This window comes from Lissotriton helveticus, chromosome 2_1 (assembly GCF_964261635.1).
Source record: "Lissotriton helveticus chromosome 2_1, aLisHel1.1, whole genome shotgun sequence".
In the NCBI taxonomy this organism is placed as follows: domain Eukaryota; kingdom Metazoa; phylum Chordata; class Amphibia; order Caudata; family Salamandridae; genus Lissotriton; species Lissotriton helveticus.
The window spans coordinates 878617447-878638015 of NC_136059.1; the positions used below are offsets into that span (position 1 = coordinate 878617447).

At 38.5% G+C, this 20569-nt stretch overlaps 1 protein-coding gene across 1 annotated transcript in view; it reads right to left on the reverse strand.

The window, feature by feature from the left end:
* FBN2 (fibrillin 2) overlaps positions 1-20569 on the reverse strand; it is a 1174837-nt gene that overhangs the window by 544059 nt on the left and 610209 nt on the right. Inside the window, exons 9-10 of the mRNA XM_078675609.1 lie at positions 12864-13016; positions 6959-7210 (exon numbers count right to left, since the gene is read on the reverse strand). Of these exons, the coding sequence (XP_078531735.1) occupies positions 6959-7210; positions 12864-13016 (405 nt within the window). The remainder of the gene's footprint in view (positions 1-6958; positions 7211-12863; positions 13017-20569) is intronic.

Genomic DNA, 20569 nt, shown 5'->3' on the forward strand with positions numbered 1-20569 from the left:
AAACTACACCACTTTAATAACACTTTCTACAGGTGGAAAACCAATTGGAATGCAGTTCTCTACTCTCGTTGACATTTCCTCCCCCTTTCCCACATCACCTCCTAACTACAGATTAGTTGCCCAATGTCTTATGATTCCCACCTAATGATGCATTACACAAGTTAAAACACGTTTACTGTGATGCACCCATTGCACTTACTCGCTGCAGCAGTCTAAGGTGCTCAATTGTTATCAATGAGATAAGACAATAAACAAGAAGATCATACGTAATCTGCACTTTTCTAAACTCATAATGTTCAAACAGCATGTGCACCCTAATGTGGGACATGGTATTGCTTTAACTGACTTTTTGTGGTTGATCATTTACCTATAGGGATAAACATTTGGTACTTTAATTATCAATCAATTGAGTGGGTTGGAAATATTTTCTTCGTTCAATAAAATTGGTAGCATCTTGGGGAGAGCAACAGCATGTAATAGTGAATGGTATATAACTAGACACATTTATTTGGATATTTAAGCACTGCATGTCTCTGTTGGAGATCACTGGCATTGCCTTCTTTTTTGAAGTATTAGTTAAATGAATAAAAGGTCCCACATGGATTTTGCAATGTCAAAATAATCGGACCAAACCGTAATAAGTGCTCGTGTTCATCAATAAGAACAACTAATCTGTATAGAGTCCGTAGGCTCCCAGAATGAATGCATACTGCTCCACAAGGCATGGAGTTCAGGGATACCAACGCTTTTCCCCAACTGTTTACTCATTGTCACACATAATGCCCAAGCTACCCTTATTGGTGTGTAGGAGGTGAATGTATATCTGTCACAACAGAACACAATTTCAAGTGAGGATCAGGAGGTGCTGAATATCCCACAAGGGATGACTGAGGGCCAAAGTTATAAATAGGTGGACAGCCCGTTGTTCCACCAGGGAGATGAAATAAATTACTTTAGACTTTTGCACACTGTGCAAAGATCGAAAGATATTTGGCAATAATTCCCAAAATGCTTCAGCACAGGTGGGTCTAATGATGAGTTATTTGAAGCTGGTGGTGTTGTGATTTGTCTCAGTGAGGTGGATGAATATATACGCTATGTAATGAGGGGCAACCTTTGTGGTGGTGCAATGGTGATGCAACACCTTTGAAGGAATAGGGTTTCTTAGATTGTACCTGTACTAGATTAATTTAACTGTCATTCTGTCATCATACAATCGATTGTGGTTCATGGTATGATGCTCTCATCCTCTTTGCACTCTTTTGTCGGTTGGGGGTATGTACTTATATTGTGATAATACCGATTTTCAAAACAAATAACACTGCAATCACGTTCTCTAATAAATACATAACTTGTTTGTTCCAAAGGCCCTCAGCTTGTCATTACCCATCAGAAGGATTCCATTGAATTGGATATGGAATAATAATGACAAACATTTATGTAACCCTGAAAATTATTTTAATAAAGAAATATTTGATCCTATAAAATAGCTCCTATTAACCTTCAATATTTCAAAACAATATTTTCTATGAAGTGTTTATTAATAAGTGTTTCCCTAAATTAATCTACATTATCGATATATAAGAAAATCCCTGTCATTTTACAGATTTTTTGCTAAACTAACTCATTTACCCTTTAAGGAACTAGACAACAAGATCTGATTGGCTCCATTTCTCTCTACTTAAATTGTATCACTTGTACTTTCCTCAGGTGTCCTTGGTTGCCCATATATCTTTAATTGAATATCAGCCTAGTTGTACTTCACTAGCAGCATAAATTGACTTATTCACATAAGGAAAAACTGCAAGGTCTTTTTCGGGACTGAGCGGGCACTATCAACTAAAGGCATAGATGCAAAAGTGACTTTTGTTTAGAGGTAGCATCAAACACCCAGAACAAATATTTGGCCTTAATCTTGTGGTCTGCTCCTATTATCTCACATAAGAATTAGCATTTTTATGAAATATAAGCAATATACTGATCCCACAAATAAGTCATCAAACAAACTGTTTGATGTTATGCGTTCCGCATTCCAAGCCATCTTGATTTGGAATGTGAAGCAGCAACAGGATGAATCCATTGTTACTGATGTTGCTGCTTTGCGTACACTAGCAGCCGAATGTGAGTTTGAAAACTTTACATCTCAACTTATCAGAGATCAGATTGTAGTCAGATGTTGGGACAAGAAAGTTCAAGAGAAGTTGTTAACATTAAAAAACCCTACACTCAGAGAAACTATAGATATAGTCAAAAGCATAGAAATTTCACGTAAATCATCTAAAGAGTTAACAAACAAAACTGACAGTGGGGCATCAGTAGTTAAAGTTAATACCAAAGAGAGCACTAGTCAAGCACAAAAGGGACCTAGCAAGTATGGGGCAGATTTATGAGTTCTGGCACATCTCTGCAAATCAGCAGGGATGCGCCAGAACTGATGCGTCACGCAATTCCCTCCTTGAGGCACCACAGATGCGCCGCATTTACAATGCGGCGCACAATGGTGCAAGGAAGGGCAGATGCGTGACGCATCTTGTGGTGTACGGGCGGCGCATTGCTGGAGTAGCCTCGCAAGTGCGACGCAACTCCTGCAATGTACAGAGGCCACCCATACATAACATGGTGCGTCACTCCTTACGCCTGCTTCAAGCAGGCGTAAGGATTTGACCCAGCAGCGTCGTAAAACTGACTCACTGAAATCTTGTAGATTTCACTGCGTCAGTTTTACGGGGCTTTCCTACAAGGGAACGCCCACCCTGCGACAGAACGCCCACATGAAACCTGACGCAGGTTTCATGTGGCGCAGGGCTTTACAACGTGACGCATCTGCCTAGATGCATCACGTTGTAAATAGGTCGCAGGGATGCACCACGTTTCCGCGTCGTTGCGTGACGCAACGGCGGCGTAAACGTGGCGCAAATCCGACATAAATCTGCCCCTATATCTTTAAAAAAAAGGGAAGAATAATTTTTCAATCAAAAGAACATTTGTTTTAGGTGTGGTAACACAAGACACGGTTTCAATGAACCCCACTGCCAGCCATGAATGTAAAATGCAAGTTGTGTAATAAAATCGGACATTTTGTGAAAGTCAGTCAAACGCTAAAAGGAAATATCAAAGTTAATTCTGTTATTGATAATGAAATGAGTTATGAGTCGGGAAATTAACAATTTGAAAAATAATTAATAGTTGTTGTACAAAGTGACGAAATGGATTGTGTTGATCCATATAAAAATATTATAGTAGATGGAAAAGCTGTGAACTTGTTAATTGATTCAGGGCCCAGGATGACCATGGTCACTGATGACCTGTTAAAGAAAATGTTGAATGATAAGCATTTACATCCCCCGGATAGAAATCCGTTTACGTATGATGGGAGGAAGATTGAACTAACAGGATACTTTGAAGGCCATTTGAAATTTAAGGAGAGGGTGATTTTGGGAAAGATTTACGTAGCAAAGAAGTGCTTGAATATCCTTGGGTGGTACCACCAAGGATTATTCGGAATAACTCTTAGACCAGGAAAAAAAGTCCAAGTTTCATTGGTTGCAGATCATCCTCTTAGCGACCAGTCAGGTCCAGAAACTAATTGTGTGAAATGAACCAACAAATATAAAGAAGTTTTCAGTGAGAAGTTGGGAAGAATTTCTGGTTTCAAGCACATGATCAAAGAACAAAGCTGTACTACCCAAGTTAAACATAAACTGAGGAATGTTCCCTTTAGTGTACAAGAAGAATTGTCACAAATTATCAAGAAAATGTGTGAAGATGATGTCATAGAACCAACTGAGTCATCTCTTTAGTTATTTCCATTGGTTATCGCAAGGAAGAAAATGACCAACTTAGAGTCTGTGTGGACCTTAGAAGTCTAAATAAAGTTATCTGAGTAGACTCACATCCTATACCACTCATCAATGACATTGTTTCTACATTCTCTGGTGCCAAAGTATTTAGTAAAATAGATTTGTCTTCTGCCTACCATCAGGTAGTACTTGATGAATAATCCAAACACTATTCAGCTTTTGTCTCTCCCATTGGGACTTTCCAATTCAAGAGAATGCCCTTCAGATTGGCTTACACCGCTTCCGTTTTCTGTGTGCTGGAGAATGTTTTGAGTGGCATAAAAGGAGGAGTAACGTTTCAAGACGACATCTGGGTGGCAGGAAAAGATCTTGTGCAACTTGATGAGTTAATGGATCAGGTTCTAAGGAAACTGCAAAGGTCTGGCATTGTTGCAAATCTCAAAAAGTATGAATTTGCTAAGGAAAGAATAGAGTATCTCGGATATGTCATATCAGAAAAAGGAATATCACCAAGACCTGGTTTAGTCGACGCCATCACCAATGCTTCATGTCCCACAACCAAAGAACATGTGTCATCTTTTTTAGGAGTTTGTGAATTTTATGCAAAGTTTGTCGAAACATTTTCAGCTAAAACAGTCAATTTGAGGGAGTTGCTGAAAAAAAGAAAATTTTTACATGGTCTGCTGCGTGTCAAGAGGAATTTGACAATCTCAAGAAAGAGATTATCTCTCCGTGTGCTCTAGCACCTTTTGATCCTTTGAGACAATGTATCATTACAGTTGATGCAAGCAACAATGGTTTGGGTGCAACTTTGTCTCAGATAAACATACATGGAAATGAAGTTACCCTAGGTTTCACCTCAAGGTCACTGAGAGACAATGAAAAAATATATTTTGTGATTGAAAAAGAACTGTTAGCGTGTTGTTGGGCTGTGGGGAGATTTAAGTGCTTTACATGGGGAAGGAGGTTTGTGTTACAAACTGATCACAAACCCTTGGTGAATATTTTATCTGGCACCATTATCAGAGACCATACCCCAAGAATCTCAAGATTGAGTGCTAAGCTATTGCATGGTTTAAACTTGCGATTGATTTTATTGGTCCGTTTAAATTGTTACCACGCAAACACAAGTTTGCTTTAGTCATTGTTGACTACTATAGCAAGTGGGGGAAAGTAGATTTCATGGAAGAACCCAACACTGCTTTTGTATTAAAGTCTCCCAAAAAAATTTCCTTAAGGAGGGATTACCAAAGGAAATGGTTTCAGACAATGGAGTCTAGTTAATTTCCAGTGAGATGAGAGATTTTATGGGAAAAAATGCTATGGATCACAAACGTATCACCCTTTATCATCCACAAGCCAGTGGTTTGGTTGAAAAAAATGAATTGCACACTGGCAGATTGTATTCAATGCTTTATTCAAAATGCTGTTCCTGTTCAAGAAGCTGTTGAGAGCAAGTTATGGTCCCACCGTACGACTCCCAATGCTATAAGTGGTAAGAGTCCTTTTGAATTAATGAGGGGGTGCTCCTCAATGTCCAAGTTGTGTCCTTGCACGGTTAAGGTCCTATCAGTCTAAAACGGACAATAGGAGTTCTGTTGACGAGATCATACGGCCAAAAGTAGAGGTTCACCAGAGCAAGATGAAATAGTATTACGATAACAGACATAGAGTTAGGGAAAATCACACAAGCATTGAGGTGGGGGATTGGGTTCGGATCAAGATCCCCACACACATTGTAAAAGGTAATTCTAAATTCAAAGATCCTGTACAAGTTGATGCTGTGTCTAAGAATGCTGTTAGAATCAAAGGACATGAATGGTGGAATAAAAATAGAGTACATAAAATCATTATCATGAGTGAAGAGGAGATGGGTCTGCTGACCATAGCAAAGTTTCAGACAGAATGATGACAGGATGCAAAGAAATGTCGAGGAAAACATTTTTCCTGTAGCATTACGCAGAAGCAAGAGGGTTGTTTCTAAGCCCATTAGATTTCGGGATGTATAGAGTGTTCTTAGTTGAAACTTCTCCTTTAGAGTATTATGAAAATTATACTTGCTTTTTCTCTTAAATTGTTTGGTATCCCAATTTGCAAATTGGGCATGTTTGTTTTCTTAATATGTTTATGAAAGGAGGGAAATGTGTTGTGATGTTATGCGTTCCCATTCCAAGCCATCTTGACTTGGAATGTGGACTGCATGAAGATTATGTTCATGGGGTTCTCTGAGGGACCGTTACTGTCGGGAAGCTGATGAGGGTTGACGAATAAAACTACTCTCCTCCTACAACAACTGTTGCTACACTTTTATTACCTTCCACACTGACCCCATTCATAAGATTGGAGAATAGCATCTATCAATAAAATAGAAGTTAAAAATAGTGCAAATTGTGCGAAGTGGATTAATGACTACACAGTAATATCACATTACTTGGTTGATTAAGATTTTGTCTTCATTCCATGAGTTTTACAGCATATGAAAGAATAAGGTAATCATCACTAATTGGTGAAAATACAAATGGTCACGTCACTAATATTTTGAAAAGAAGTAATTCAAAGTGTATCCTGGAAATATAAATACATTTTAAAACACAAAAATATAAATTATGAAGGAGATAATAACGGATGCTAAAATCCTTGCGAAACTGCATATATCTACACACCTGGGGCATCTCGCAAAACAGACCACAATATGTAATCAACAGAGGTGCTGTTCTGTTCAAATACATTACTTTGGTATAGTCTGAAAAGACGTCGCAACATCCAAGGACGAAAAGAAGAGGATTATGTTGATGTGATCTAGGCACAGCTTGTCATCTCAAAGTTGAAAGCACCTCATCAAGCACGATCTCAAGGAGTAATTCCAATGAATGATGTGTCATTACATGGTATCATGCCATGGTTTTAGTGACACCAAATTAATAACATTGAATACTTCTGCAGTTTCAGCCAAGAAAATCCCCCATAATTTAAAAAGAAACACACTGTACCAATGAGCAATGTAATAAAAACTGGATCATAATTTTCATAATGTTTATCTTTGAAAACCGAACTGTAGAAATTCTATTTTTTTAAACTGAATAGTTGTGTGATGCTCCTTTTGATCTCCTTTAGAACCACTTATTTAAAAGTACATTCATCAAAACTGAGAAACTCACCAACGCCTCCATTGATTGGTCCATTTCCGTTAATTCCATGCCCTCCAATACCTGTTCCACCTATGCCAGGGTGAAAGCCATTACCACCAGGAATAGGGATGAATCCATTTCCACCAGGAATAGGAATGAATCCATTCCCACCTGGAATGTACCCATTTCCATTTAAACCTGGACCAAATCCGTTGCCTCCTGTTCCACCAGGCCTGGCACCTCCCACTGGAGCACCGTCAATACAGAGCCGGCGGTATTCATCTAAAAGCAGAAAACATCAAATGTTTAACAAAAAAATCTTGCTATCTCTCTCAAATTATTGTACTTTCATAGAGTCCGATCGTATACTAGCAAACGTTTATCTCTCATTATATCTCGAATACACTTCACTGACAGGAGATGCATTATGGTGAGTCAGTTTTATGAATTTCCATTTCAACCATGTTTACCAATTAAACATGATAGCTTGCATTTCTACCATAAAATTCAAAAGATTATTGTTTTCTAACCTTACAGCAGTTCCCATAAAAACTACTTCACATGATGGATTAAATCATCTTCTAGCATTACTATTACTCCTACTAGTATTACTTCTACTACTGTATCTACTGTTTCTTCGAATGCCGCTTTACCCAGCTAGAGTAATACTATCACACACTATCACACACTCTGCAACCACTACTATCACCATCACTACTATAATATTACTACTAATCAAAACATTGGAATGTTGAGTGCTCCATTGAAGACAATGGTGAGCTCTGGGCTCCTAATGACTGGTAGAAGCCTGGAGCATCAACTTCCAAATGTTTGTTCACAGCTGTGCTGTAAACAACGGCCTTACGGAGCACAAGGGGATATCAACCCCTCCGTGAGGCCTTTGTTTTACAAATTAGAACATTCTGCCCTCTAGGGGCGGAATTTTCTAATAGCTTTAGAGCCCTCTACTGGCCATTAAAGGCCTGCTCCCATGTTAAAGGCCCTTGCCTTTTTCGCCTTCGGCCTTTAATGTCCGGTTGAGCCCGCTACGTCGGGCTCTAAGGCTATAATAGTGCATCAAATATGGCAATTAAGACTAGCACTACTACTAGCGCTAATACTGGAGATGACTGATGCACACACTCTGATAGTTGTGGAGCATCAAGTACTGTAATTTATTAACATTTTTGGGCAATGTGCACACTACATAAAGTTAAATAAATATTTAACTATATAAATAAATAATTAATTAAATACTGACCCTTCTAGAGTGTGATAAACCTACAACAATATGTACTGCAAGTTTTATCAATATGACTGGCACCATTAGTACTGTCGGACTACAAACAGCACTACTAATCGGACTATAATCAGATGTAATGACAAGGCAGACCTACCATTACTTTCCAAGCATTGCCTCTACTGACCCTTTTATCGAAACATGTACTTCTACAAAACCATTACCCCATTTGCCATTACAATGCACATCATTAGTTCTTCAGAAGGTAATTAGGCAAATATGTAACAATCATTTAATATAAAGCAATTACATATTATTTAAAAGGATCCATTAAAATATAATAAAATGAATATGATAAAATACTTACTAGTGAATAATATTAGTTATAATATTAGCATACGGACTAGGAATGGGCATCACTGTTATTACATAATTTAACATCTTACAGTATTATATATTTAATTTTAAATTTGTTAAACAAAATACAAAATATTTTTCATGGCTTGGGGCAAGGGTTGGCATTAGAGTATGGGATTTGGTTTTTATCTGAATTAGTGTAAAGGGCAAAATTCTCTTGTTTTTAAAAAGCAGTTTGATCTAATTTAATAGAAATAAGTTACTTTAAATTAATTGTATAATTTAACATTAGGTTTGGTATTAACATTTTGGGGGACCCTTGATTAATTACATTTGATTTCATATCAAATAATTTCATTAACACAAAATTATTGAAAACCAATATTGCTAATGGGCAGTGTAACTGTGAGGAACTGGGAAATAAACTTACATTTATTTTAATTCAAATAAAGTGCATATATTTATAGAAACATATTTTGATATTTAACATATTTCAAGTGTATCGTTAGGTTTGGAAATAAACAAATATATTTCATTTGATTGTAATTATAGTAAGATTCTTCTTAGATAAATTAATATTTTTGAATTGGCAAGAGTTAGTGTGAGGGCTATGCATTATTGATTAGGTAAATGTTTTCACAAGGTGTTTGAGGTAATGGGAATCTTAATGTTGAAAAAATAAGCAGACAAGATAAGGTCAGAAAAGAAACAATTGTAGAGATGATGGTAGAAGATGTAAAGTCAGGAGATGTAATAGTATGTATCACTATTTTCCAAATGTCTATGAAGATGTAAATGTGAATAATAACTCAACATATACATTATTCATTGAAATGGACTCTTACATTCAATTTGAACTCAGTGAGTTGATCCAATCTAAGTGCACGAGTTAATGTGAATAGTCTTCAAATGTCGAGGTAACAAGATGTAACAATTCATGTTTGCAGCATTTTTGAGATGGCTCAAACCAAATTTGCATTTTATGTGTGCTGTTTTTTATGGCACAGATGAGTTACAGAAAAACATTATCTAAATGAAAGGGAAGGCAGAGAAATTACCAGTACCTAATTAATATTGGCCAAGTTACCTAGAGAATTGCCTTGGCTCAATTTTGCATAATAAGAGATATTTCACTTATTTTGGTTTCCTAATAATAAGAGTAGTATATTGAAATCACTGTTTTGGAGTAATTATTTATTTATTGATTTGCTTAAAATAATTCACAAAAAATGACTAGCACAAGGAGAAGATTAAAACTAGGTTTGATTGGGTAAAAGAAAATAAATAACTGGAAGCAAGATATTTAGAAGAGTTAAATATTCCTTTACACTGATAAATGATTAAAAGTGATTTATTAAAACAAAATGTACACATGCATCTCAACAATTACATTTTTCATTAAAGTAAAGTGTATTGGCTTCTTTAACAGTTCTTATGTAAAAAACTGTTTTAAATGAACAATGATCTTCAGATGTTTATATGCCTCATGACACTGATAAATGAACATAAGTGATATTTAAACATTTGATTCAACAAGCCATAAAACCAATATGTTATTCTTGAAAGCAAAATGGAGTGGCTTCATTAACAATTCTTGTATTAACATCTTTAAAAAACGGATGCATTTTCTTTGAATTTGGAGAAGTTTATGTTAGGTAAAGATGATGCGTTCTAATGTTTCATTTGTCTCATTACAGTAACAAGTACATTTTTCCTGTCTTGTAATAATCCAATGGCCCTAAATTTGCAAAATTCGAATGTAAAGCAGTCTGATATTCAGATAAGATTTCTTTATGCCTGCATTGTGATGTGAATCCAAGTAATATTGTGTGTTGGGAATGCAAGAGGCTTGGACTAGGTATACATTTTTATAAAGTGAGGATAGTATCAGGTCATTAATATAGGAGATTTTCTAGCAGATGAATTATTTGTGACTCCATTTATGAGGTGTAAATAATGAGGCTAATGTAGGTATGTTGTATTTTTTGGTGGATGAGGTAACAGATTTCTCTGTTGATTTTGGCTTTGTGGGTTACTAGCAGTAATTTCTAAAATAATTTGTTTCCTAAGGCTATCTTCAACTGCTGAAGCACCGCTGCAGATATAGTTCATAAAACTAATGCTGTGTAAGAAATTTTTGGATATTAATCAAATTCAATTCTAATGCGAATTTGTGGGTTTAAGTTAAATTAAAAAGGAGACAGATTTTTATAATGAGAATTGAGTCCAGATGCTCAATCAACATGGCTCATAGCTCCTCCTCCATACATTGCAGAGAAGCCTTTTAATACAGTCTGATCTCTTTAGATTTACTCTTCGGGTTCTGGAGATGTTCTTACCACTTTAAGACTGCATCAATGATATCTCCTTGAAAGGAGTATGAGTCGAACTGTTCAATTGTTGTTATGTTATGTTAAATAATTGTATAAAGCGCGAACAATTGCCCGGAGGCATCAAGGCTTTACTGAGTGTCGGAGCGTGTAAGCTAAGTTAATAGGTAAAAGCCATGTCTTCAATGACTTGTGAAAGGAAAGCACATTTGTCTGAGATTTAATATGCAGTGGCAGGGAGTTCCAAAGTTTTGAAGCTCCTGTCACAAAACTTCTGCCGCCCCAAGAGGCGTGCTTGAACCTAGGGACAATAATGTTTTTTGCTGCACTTGAATGGAGGGGTTTCTTCGGCAGGTACCATTTGAGCTTATCCTTGAGTTAATTTGGGCCAAGATCGTGCAGAACCCTAAAGGTGTTACATTTGGTTTTGAAATTGACTCTTTGTTTGACTGGGAGCCAGTGAAGCACCCGTAGATCTGGTTTAGCTGACTGGAATTTGGGGATTCCTGACAAAAGCTTAACGGAGCATTCTGAAGGGACTCCAATTTGTTTAGATACTGCACCCGTAAGTTTAGAAACAGTCCATTGCAGTAATATAGTTTTGACACTATTAATGCTGTTACTACTGTTCTGTGCAGAGAAGGTGAAATGTATGGAAGAATCTTTTCAATTAGCTGAAGTGTTTATAAAGTGGTCAAGATAGTGACATTGACCTGGTCACCAAAGGCAAGTTTTTTGCTCATAAAGACGCCAAGATTTCTGACCTTTTTAACAGAAAATGGTTGCTGCCCTAGATTTTGTGGCCAGCAGGAGGGTGTTAAAAAGGTGGTATCCGTGCTGAAAAGGAGGAACTTCGTCTTGCTGGAATTCAGTTTAAGACAATTTTTGTCCATCTAGTCCTCTACGTCCACCATGAAATCATGGAGTCTGAGTACAGTGTTATCAGGAAATCAGAGAAGGACACCACAATCTGGGTATCATGGGCATATGATACCAGGGAGAAACCAAACAATCTGATCAGATCGGCAGGAGGCGTAATGTACATGTTAAATAGTGTCCGGCTCAATCATGACCTCTGCAGCACTACGCAAGGTAATAAGAAGGACCTGGACTTTTTTAAAGACACACTCTTTTCATGGTCACTCAAAAAAGATCCCAAAAGGAAAAAAGCAACTCCTCTAATTTCGATATGTGCCAAGCAGCCAATCATGGGAGCATAATTGAATTGTTTATTTTCCATTTGAAGCATTTGGTTGTTTTGCTGAGGTTTACTATCTTGGTTTTGGAGGGATTTACTCTAAAGTTGTTGTTCTTGTTATATTGATTAAGGCAATTATTATGGAGTAGGAGACCAATTTGTGGTTTAAATATGATAAGGTCATTTATGTAGGCGAGGTGACTGATTTTATGTTGAGCCAACTTTGTCAGAAAACTCTGTCAATACGGTAAATAAGCTATAAACAGGATAAAATAGTAAGGGTGCTAGTATGCATCTATGTTCTAGACCGTTTGCTGTTAGAATTCTTGGAGTCAGATGGAGCCATTTAAATGTAACATGGTGTTACAAATGCCCTAGGGCTTTAATTTTACCATAGCCTGTATCTATTTATGTGCAAATGCTGTTAAGTAGTCTATGAAACAGACAAATACATTATTTTCGTTTCTTTCTAAAGAGTTCTTGATGAGTAAGTTAAGTGCTATTATGTTGTTGAGAATCGAGCATGCTGTCCTGAAAACTCTTTGACTGAATTTTATAAGATGTTTGATTTCATCCCATTCAACTAGTTTTTGTTGTAAGAATTTTGCAAGTATGTTGCCATCTGCCTCCAGGAGGCCATCTGAATGAAGGTTCACTCCTTGGGGCCTTTTTGTGAAGACCGTCATTGCATTCAAGATGGTGCCCAGTACATTAACCAGATAACCGTATTTGCCACTAAACACTGAGTAGTATAATCTGTGATAGATAATTACATTTTTTGGTGCTATATTATGCTGTAGCTATTCGTACCTGAACCTCTTATCGGGCACATCTCCGGAATGGATGCCAGGGCAAAGCAACGGCCAGACTCACAGCAACACTGCATTTTTGTAAACCTTCCTGCATGTTCTTGAGCACAATGGCCATTCACTAGATTGGAGAAGCATATACCTGCCCTTTGATCTGTAAGAGAAATACAATTCATATTACATTTTATGTAGCTTTTTGATAATATAATACTATAAGAGTTTCATGATATACAATGATGAAGTACAGTATACATTAACTCATACAAGCAAATACAGTATATGGAATACAACATTTCATGTGGTCATGACACCATTTTCTACTGGTAAACATGTAGATTTGTCAGTTGCATAGCTGTCAAAAATAGAGTTTTGTTACACCAAGAGGGTACAAGATGTGCCATAGATAACAAAAGTTATTCACAGCTATTTATAAAGTTATGATGTGTATTTACCCTAAACCCACCCACATGTGCTGCTGGTCCAATTGAACAGCTATGCTAGGATAGAGGATCTTGGGGGACCTATACATAAAACAAACTAATCTTTTTTGGCACCATTATCCGTTACTGTATAACAAAAGAATAATTAACAACTGGTGTCCTGTCAATCTGGCATTCTTCCTGTTTTTGAAAAATAAAATAAGATAAAACTTTCTGGAATCCTGCTATTTTGCAGTGTTCTCCCATCCAAAAATTATAGAAATATACCAGGAACCCTCCAACTATCCCGTATTTATTTATTTAATTTATTTTTGAGATTTGTAAAGCGCTCAAATACCCGTAGGACTTATACCAAATAGCAGCGGGCTTATTGATTAAACAACCAAGTTTTTGTCATTTTCCTGAAAACTAGTAAGGACTGGCTGGATCTGATCTTAATTGGAAGAGAGTTCCAGAGTTTTACCAGAGTTTTACCGTGGCAGCGATGAAGCGCTTGTCGCCCACGAGGCAGTTTTAGTGCGAGGAACCCTGAGGAGATGTGCAGTAGAAGAACGCAGGACCTGTGTTGGAGTATAGGTCACTAGCTCTCTGTTTAGAAACGCAGGTCCAGAGTTGCGAGATGCCTTGTAGGGAATGCACAAGGTCTTAAACTCTCTACGGTTTCTCACAGGGAGCCAGTGGTACTACTGGATGATATGAGATGGACTTATATTTAGGGGGTCCTGATAGCTTTTTAGCTGCTGCGTTCTGGACTGATTGCAATTTATGGAATACTTTGCTTTGGGCATTCAGTAGAAGCCCATTGCAATAGTCAATGGAGACCGTGACTAACATACTGACAAGTGTTTTTCCCGCATTCAAGGGGAGAAATGGTAGAATCTTCTTTATCATTCGCAATTTACTTAATTCAAAATAAATTTCCTGTGCAAATAGCTCTATATACAGCATTCCCTCCATGCACCTCACACTGCCCTCTTTTCCTTCCCTTCCTGAGCAGAGTGTCATGCTGTCCAATCTCAACATGAGAGCACAGAGCTGGCATTATGCAGCCAGTGGCTCTGCAGACTGAGTCCCCGACAGCATAGAAGGTAATTCACTCTCAGTCAGGGTCTGTACAGGGAAAATTACAGTTCGTGACACCATATTCCCCTGCCTTCATTAGGTCTACCAAGACTTGAAAAAGGCAGAAGAAAGCATGGCAAATGAAGGACAGTCACTGACCATTTCAACGCTCCCTATGCATCTTACGAGAGCTGGGGAGACCATGCGATTACCACCTGCTGGAGGACTGGTTTCAAAGTCTTTCTCTGCTATGGTGTCAGATCAGTGACTAACAGGGGTTTTTAATAAGGTGTTAATGATGAAGTGTCTCCATGAGAGCCATATGAAGTTATAATATTTATGAACCAAATACATAGCCATGTGATGAATTAGCTTCTGAAGAACCATGAAAAAGACTAGAACAAAATATATCTGTTTTGCTAACAGAAATCTTCCATGGGTTACTTTAGGCAGGCTGGTAAGGGACAGAGACACTATACTCCAACATGTGCGCACTCATGCCCCTCCCCAGTTTGAAGATCAAGATATTCAGATGATCTTCCCTGATTATAGCAAAAAGGTGCAGGACCTTCGTAATGATTTCCTAGGGGCCAAACGGCGACTCAGAGACAATAACATTAAATACAGTTTGATGTTTCTGGACCGGTTCCATGTTCAGTACGAGGGCAGGGTTTTTTCTTACATCACACCACAGGAGACCATAGACTGGATGGACTCGATAGGTCTCGCCGGACAGGACCAGAACAGAGGATGGCGAGAACAACGCAGGAGACCTGACCGACAGAAAAGTAGACACCGCACCACTGGAGAACAAGAAACAGGAAGGATAGTGGTGGGCCCGGATGACACCCTGCAGACGGACTTGGAGGGCATACCAACACATATTTCATTCTCCCCGCTTTGCTAGGTACAGGAGACCAAATTGCAAGAAGAGGGAAGACCCAGCAGAATTGAAAACCTAAACAGTAGCCCCTGAGGAACTCCTTTTTGGGAAAACAGAAAAAAGGGGTCCCGCAGTGGACTTCTATGGAGTTGACAGCTGTAAGTACAGGGTCCAACAACATGAGTGGAGCTGACTACGATAAGGGCTGGCTAGGGGGTATTCTTGCTAGACTCTGCGACTCAAAGTTTACTATCGGGGTTGGTGCACAGAATAGCCACAATTCAGTTTCGACTGTCCCAGCTGTGGTGCCCTGGAGCCGTCTCATTATGCCTCCAGCTGGATTAGGGCAGTCTCATGCCCGACAGTCTGGCCGAACTTCAGACCACAGTTTTTTCTTCGGACTCATCTATTGTTCTGATGGACTGTAAAGTTGAAGAATGGGTTGTAGGGTGGGAGAAATGTAATGTGGGGCAGAGTCCCGACTCCTTGGATAAGGGTTACACCTTGGGGGTTCAATACTACTGCCTGAGGGAGGTGGTGGGGGAATGGTGGAGTTTACTCAGTTTGGTTACCAAGTTTAGAACCGGACGTTCACAGAGAGGATATCCTGAGACTTTGCTCAATCCAACCTGGGCAATTGCCTGTATATATGGGAAGGTTTCCCCCAGAAAGAGGAGAGGCCGAAGCACTATAACCTACTATAAACATGGTAGACTCTGGTCAGAAATATAAGTTTATAACATGGAACGTTAGGGGGCTCAGTAGTACGATTAAAAAGATTTGGATTGCTGCATACCTTAGGTGCTATAAAGTAGATATAGCATTCTTTCAAGAGACACACCTATGGGGGGAGGGCCTTTTAATATGTCCAACGGCGATGGAGAGTCCGTTTTTTGTGACGTCATACTCCGGATTTGCCAGGGGCACGTTGATATGGGTGGCACTGGGTGTCCCATTTAGAAAATCTAGCCTTGATCCATTGGGACAGTATGTTATAGTAGAGGGGACACTGGATGGGCGAAAGGTTAGCCTGGTGAATGTGTATGCCCCATAGAGTGATGGCGTAGGGTTCCCGGGGTCAGTTCTGGGTCTGGTGGCTCTTGCTCCAGACGTAGAATTTGTTCTGGCAGGGGACTACAACTGTGCCATGTATGGCACCCTAGATAGGCACTGTCCCTGCTTCTCATGGGAAAAGTCAATCCTAAACTGCCAGACAAGATCCCTCCAGAAGGGAAAATAAGCAACTGCAAACTAATCCCTGCTGAAAATGCAAGCGGGGTCCAGATCCAAAGTACCTTCCGGTATGGATGAATATAGAGAAATCCCTCATAAACAATATTCCCCTACATGCATTACTAACAATGAACATTGCACACCTCCCTCACTCTAATTACATCATACTAAACCGGAAATTATGAGTTATAAGCAGGGGAAATTGTAATTGTTGGGTCTGATTCCCATTGTAATTCCTTATTTCTTCACAGATTTTCAAATTGCGATTTTGGTTGTAGAAAACTGCCAAAATCTTTCAGTAAAAATAAACAGATCTGCAGTGTTCCTGTGATCTTATAATTCCAATATATCCGGTGACTGTTATTAATGACCCAATCGGAATTAAGAAGCCCCCTGTAATGAGAGCAGAAGTCCATTCAAATTACAGCAAAATAAAAATGTATAAATTAAAACAAAGTTTCTTTTCTTCAGAAAGCATAAAACACATAGCAGTTATTTAGAAAGCATTTATCAAAACTTTTGCTGCTGAAAATGCAAGCGGGTCCAGATCCATAGTACCTTCCGGTATGGCTGAATATAGAGAAATCCCTCATAAACTATATTCCCCTACCCGCATTACTAACAATGAACATTGCACATCTCCCTCACTATAGGTATATTTTACTAAACACAAGCCGGGCCCTTCTACGCCTGGATTGCCAATCCGATGTAAAAATCTGCAAGTCCAATCTGTCTGCACTATGGTACAACCCAAATGCTGAAATAGACTGTGAAATGGTACACTGACGGAAATGGTCAAATAATGGTATTAACCTAGCCAAAGACCTATTTGAGGATAAATTGTTGCATCCTTTCTTTAACCTACAAACTCGTTTTAATCTAGAGGCCATTGATTTTTTCAAGTTCTTGAAATTTAAAACCCAATTAACGAAGCACTCAAAACAGCCCATAAATCCAACGATCATAACACTTTTGGATCATCCCCTAAAATCGGGTCAAATTGTGTCCAAATTCTATAAACTGCTATTGCCAAAACCGCGCAAAACGCACTCTCGTAATGAACTGAAATGGGAATCAGAATCATACTCCAGTAATATCTCTTTCGACGTGAATAAGGTACATAAAACTCCTTTCTCAAACAAGATCTCACCTTTACTATCCCAAACAAAATTCATTTTAATCAATAGAACATACTGGACCCGGGCTAGAATTTTTAAACTTCATCACAGTGAGAGCCTGACCTGCTGGAATTGCAATCTTCACGAGGGTGATTTAGCCCACAAGCTATTCTACTGCCCTACTTTACAAGTCTACTGGGACCAAATTTTAAATGTATTAAAAAAATTCAATATAGAACGCTTAAGATAATTCTACTATACCCTCCTGGGCTTTCTGGACCCCCAACTCCAAAAATAAAATGACCGCTTTCTTATGGATTTAATGCTTACAGCGGCATGTAAACTAATTCTTAATAACTGGAAGAACTCCAAAACAGTCTCCTTCAAGATGTGGCAAGAATGGCTTTCCTTCCTTAGAGGTGCTGATAATATCTCCCAACAACTTTCACCTTGCCGATCTCCGCAAAGGAAAACATGAGATTGTCTTGAGTCCTTCTTCTTTAAATATGAGCCACCTTAAATAAGAGTGACTCTTCCAACTACCCGCCCATGATTGAGTACGGAATACAAAATAAAGACACGCCTGGAAAACATAACTTGACTTAATGGACCCCACTAGATGATTGCAAGTCTAAACCACTTGATTACTGCTAACAATTTTCCCTTAAGGAATACACCTGTGATCACGTTTTTCTCCCTTTGTTCCATCACTTGGAATCACACCAAAATGGACATGCTGCATACTCTCTTTGAGTAGCTCCTTAAACTATGGTCTTAGAATGACAATAACGATGTGTTATGATTAAAAAAAAGGGAAAGTCGCCATCTATATTTCAGTATAGAGTGTACAATTGTCTACTTCATTAGATAGCTCACGTGTCATAATGTTATGAAATCAACTTGCCATTATGCGTCATATGATATGAAGTCAACATGTCTTAATGTCATGTAATCATCCTCACTAGCTATGTTTGTGGTAGAAATACTATCAAATACAGCAGGTATACCAAATCTAATGGTATGCAATTTGTAATATACCTTTTTCTTTATAGTCTATGTTTTTCCATATAAGCCTGTCAGCATATTGAAACATCCCTTTTGTGTCTTGAGTTTATAATTTATTTTTGCTTTCCTGCCGTATTTACTATTGTTTTTGTTTTTGAAATATCAATAAAAACTATTTCAAATTAAAAAAAAGAAAATGCAACAGTAGGAATATTCAAACTGGTTTGCAATGCAGTGTAAATGTTGTTCTTGCACTCATCGGTCAGCGCAAAGGTAATATTGCACTAGTTGGTCAGTGTAAATGGTGCCTAGACATCAGTAATAATAACCCGGTATTTGTAAAGCGCAAACTAATCACCCCTAAGGGTCTCAAGGAGCTGAAGCCGTAGGGAAGATTAAGTGAGCTATTGCCCAGAGTCACATGGTGCTGAGCTGAGCTGCCACTGGCGATCGAACCTTGAGCCACGTGCTTGGAGTCAGCAACCCTGGCCGCTGCGCCACACCTCTCCCTCTGTAGAAAAGTGAGTAGTCGCTGGTATAATCAGTATCGTCTATCTCTATGATTACAGACATCTGCAATAAATGTTATGTTTTCCCTAAACTTTTGACTAACTAACTGAAATGATTCCACACACATATTAGTGAAGTGAGTTTAAGATAATTAATTCTATGTATTTGATGGCACTCAAAGTCTGACCTTGTGAAAAACTGTATGTATATAGACAAAACAATTCCGAAGTAGACATCCATGTTTAAAAAGACATCAAAAGAAGTTAAAGCTCCAAGCTGAAACGTTTCCAGTGAAAATGAATGAAAAGCTGCAGAGCGCGAAGGATCAGTTGGAGGTTGGGTGTCTGCCTAGTGAAAATTGATGTATATGTCCCTTCCCAGACCATTCAGCTGATCTTGGCCTACTATGTTTTTTTTATTCTTGTTTTGGTAGTTTAAGCACACAAACGTCTTGCAATGATTTCCCAGCAGTGAAATAAAAAAAGCCTTTTCCAAATACAACACAATGACGCAACATTAGGAAACTGGCTCTGTACATATGACAGATTATTATATTTCATGTTCTCAGAGTACCTCTCTGGCACCCATAAGGAGTCCAAGGTAACATATATGCTACAACATGAATGTGATACTGAAATGAGAAGTAAAATGTCACCAATTGCAAACAAAGTTGGCACCTAATGGTGAATTAAGTGCTAATGGCTTCTTGAGCACAGCCACTGCATGTGTTGCATCAAATAAATTGCTGTAATGAAAAAGCCACATACTTGGCAAAAGAACCGTCAGGAAATAAACACACCGAAAGAATTCCAGTTTTCCACAATCAACCCTAAGAGAAACAAACATGTCTTAAAAAGCAGTAACAGGCGTTCAAGTGCCCAAGGCCAAATGAGCACTCTCATGTTAAAAAGCAATCCAAACTTCTTTTTTACAAGCAGGACAACTGGGAAAATCTTTAAACTGTCGCCAAACTAAACATTATGTCCTAACATTTCGCCTTACTCGGTGCTGAGCTAGAAGTGTCTGTGTTTTTGTGGAGAGTTCTTTTCAAAAGACAACAGTGGCTTTTCCAAGTAGGCAGGCAGGGAAGCAGCCACAAAAGATCAAAATAAGTGGATACTGTATGTCAAAACACACACTCAAGAGCATTGCAATGCTTGGGGAAAGTACAAAAGCAATTAACAATGCACTCAATCTGTCATTGTGGCCACAAAAGAAATATAGGTGGGACCTCTGTACAGCCCAATTATCAGCAGTGACCATGTTCCCTGCCTCTTGGGATACCTTTGCATGTGATGGAAGTGTGGGGGCAGCAGTGCCCCCACACTTCCATCACATGACTTGAAGCAGGTGGCCCTTCTTTTTTAGCTGCTGAGTGTCTAAGTAACTATCAGCTGTTAGTTGTGTCAAACATAGAAAAATGGTGCCAGTGAGTGACAGTAATGATTTTTCTTCA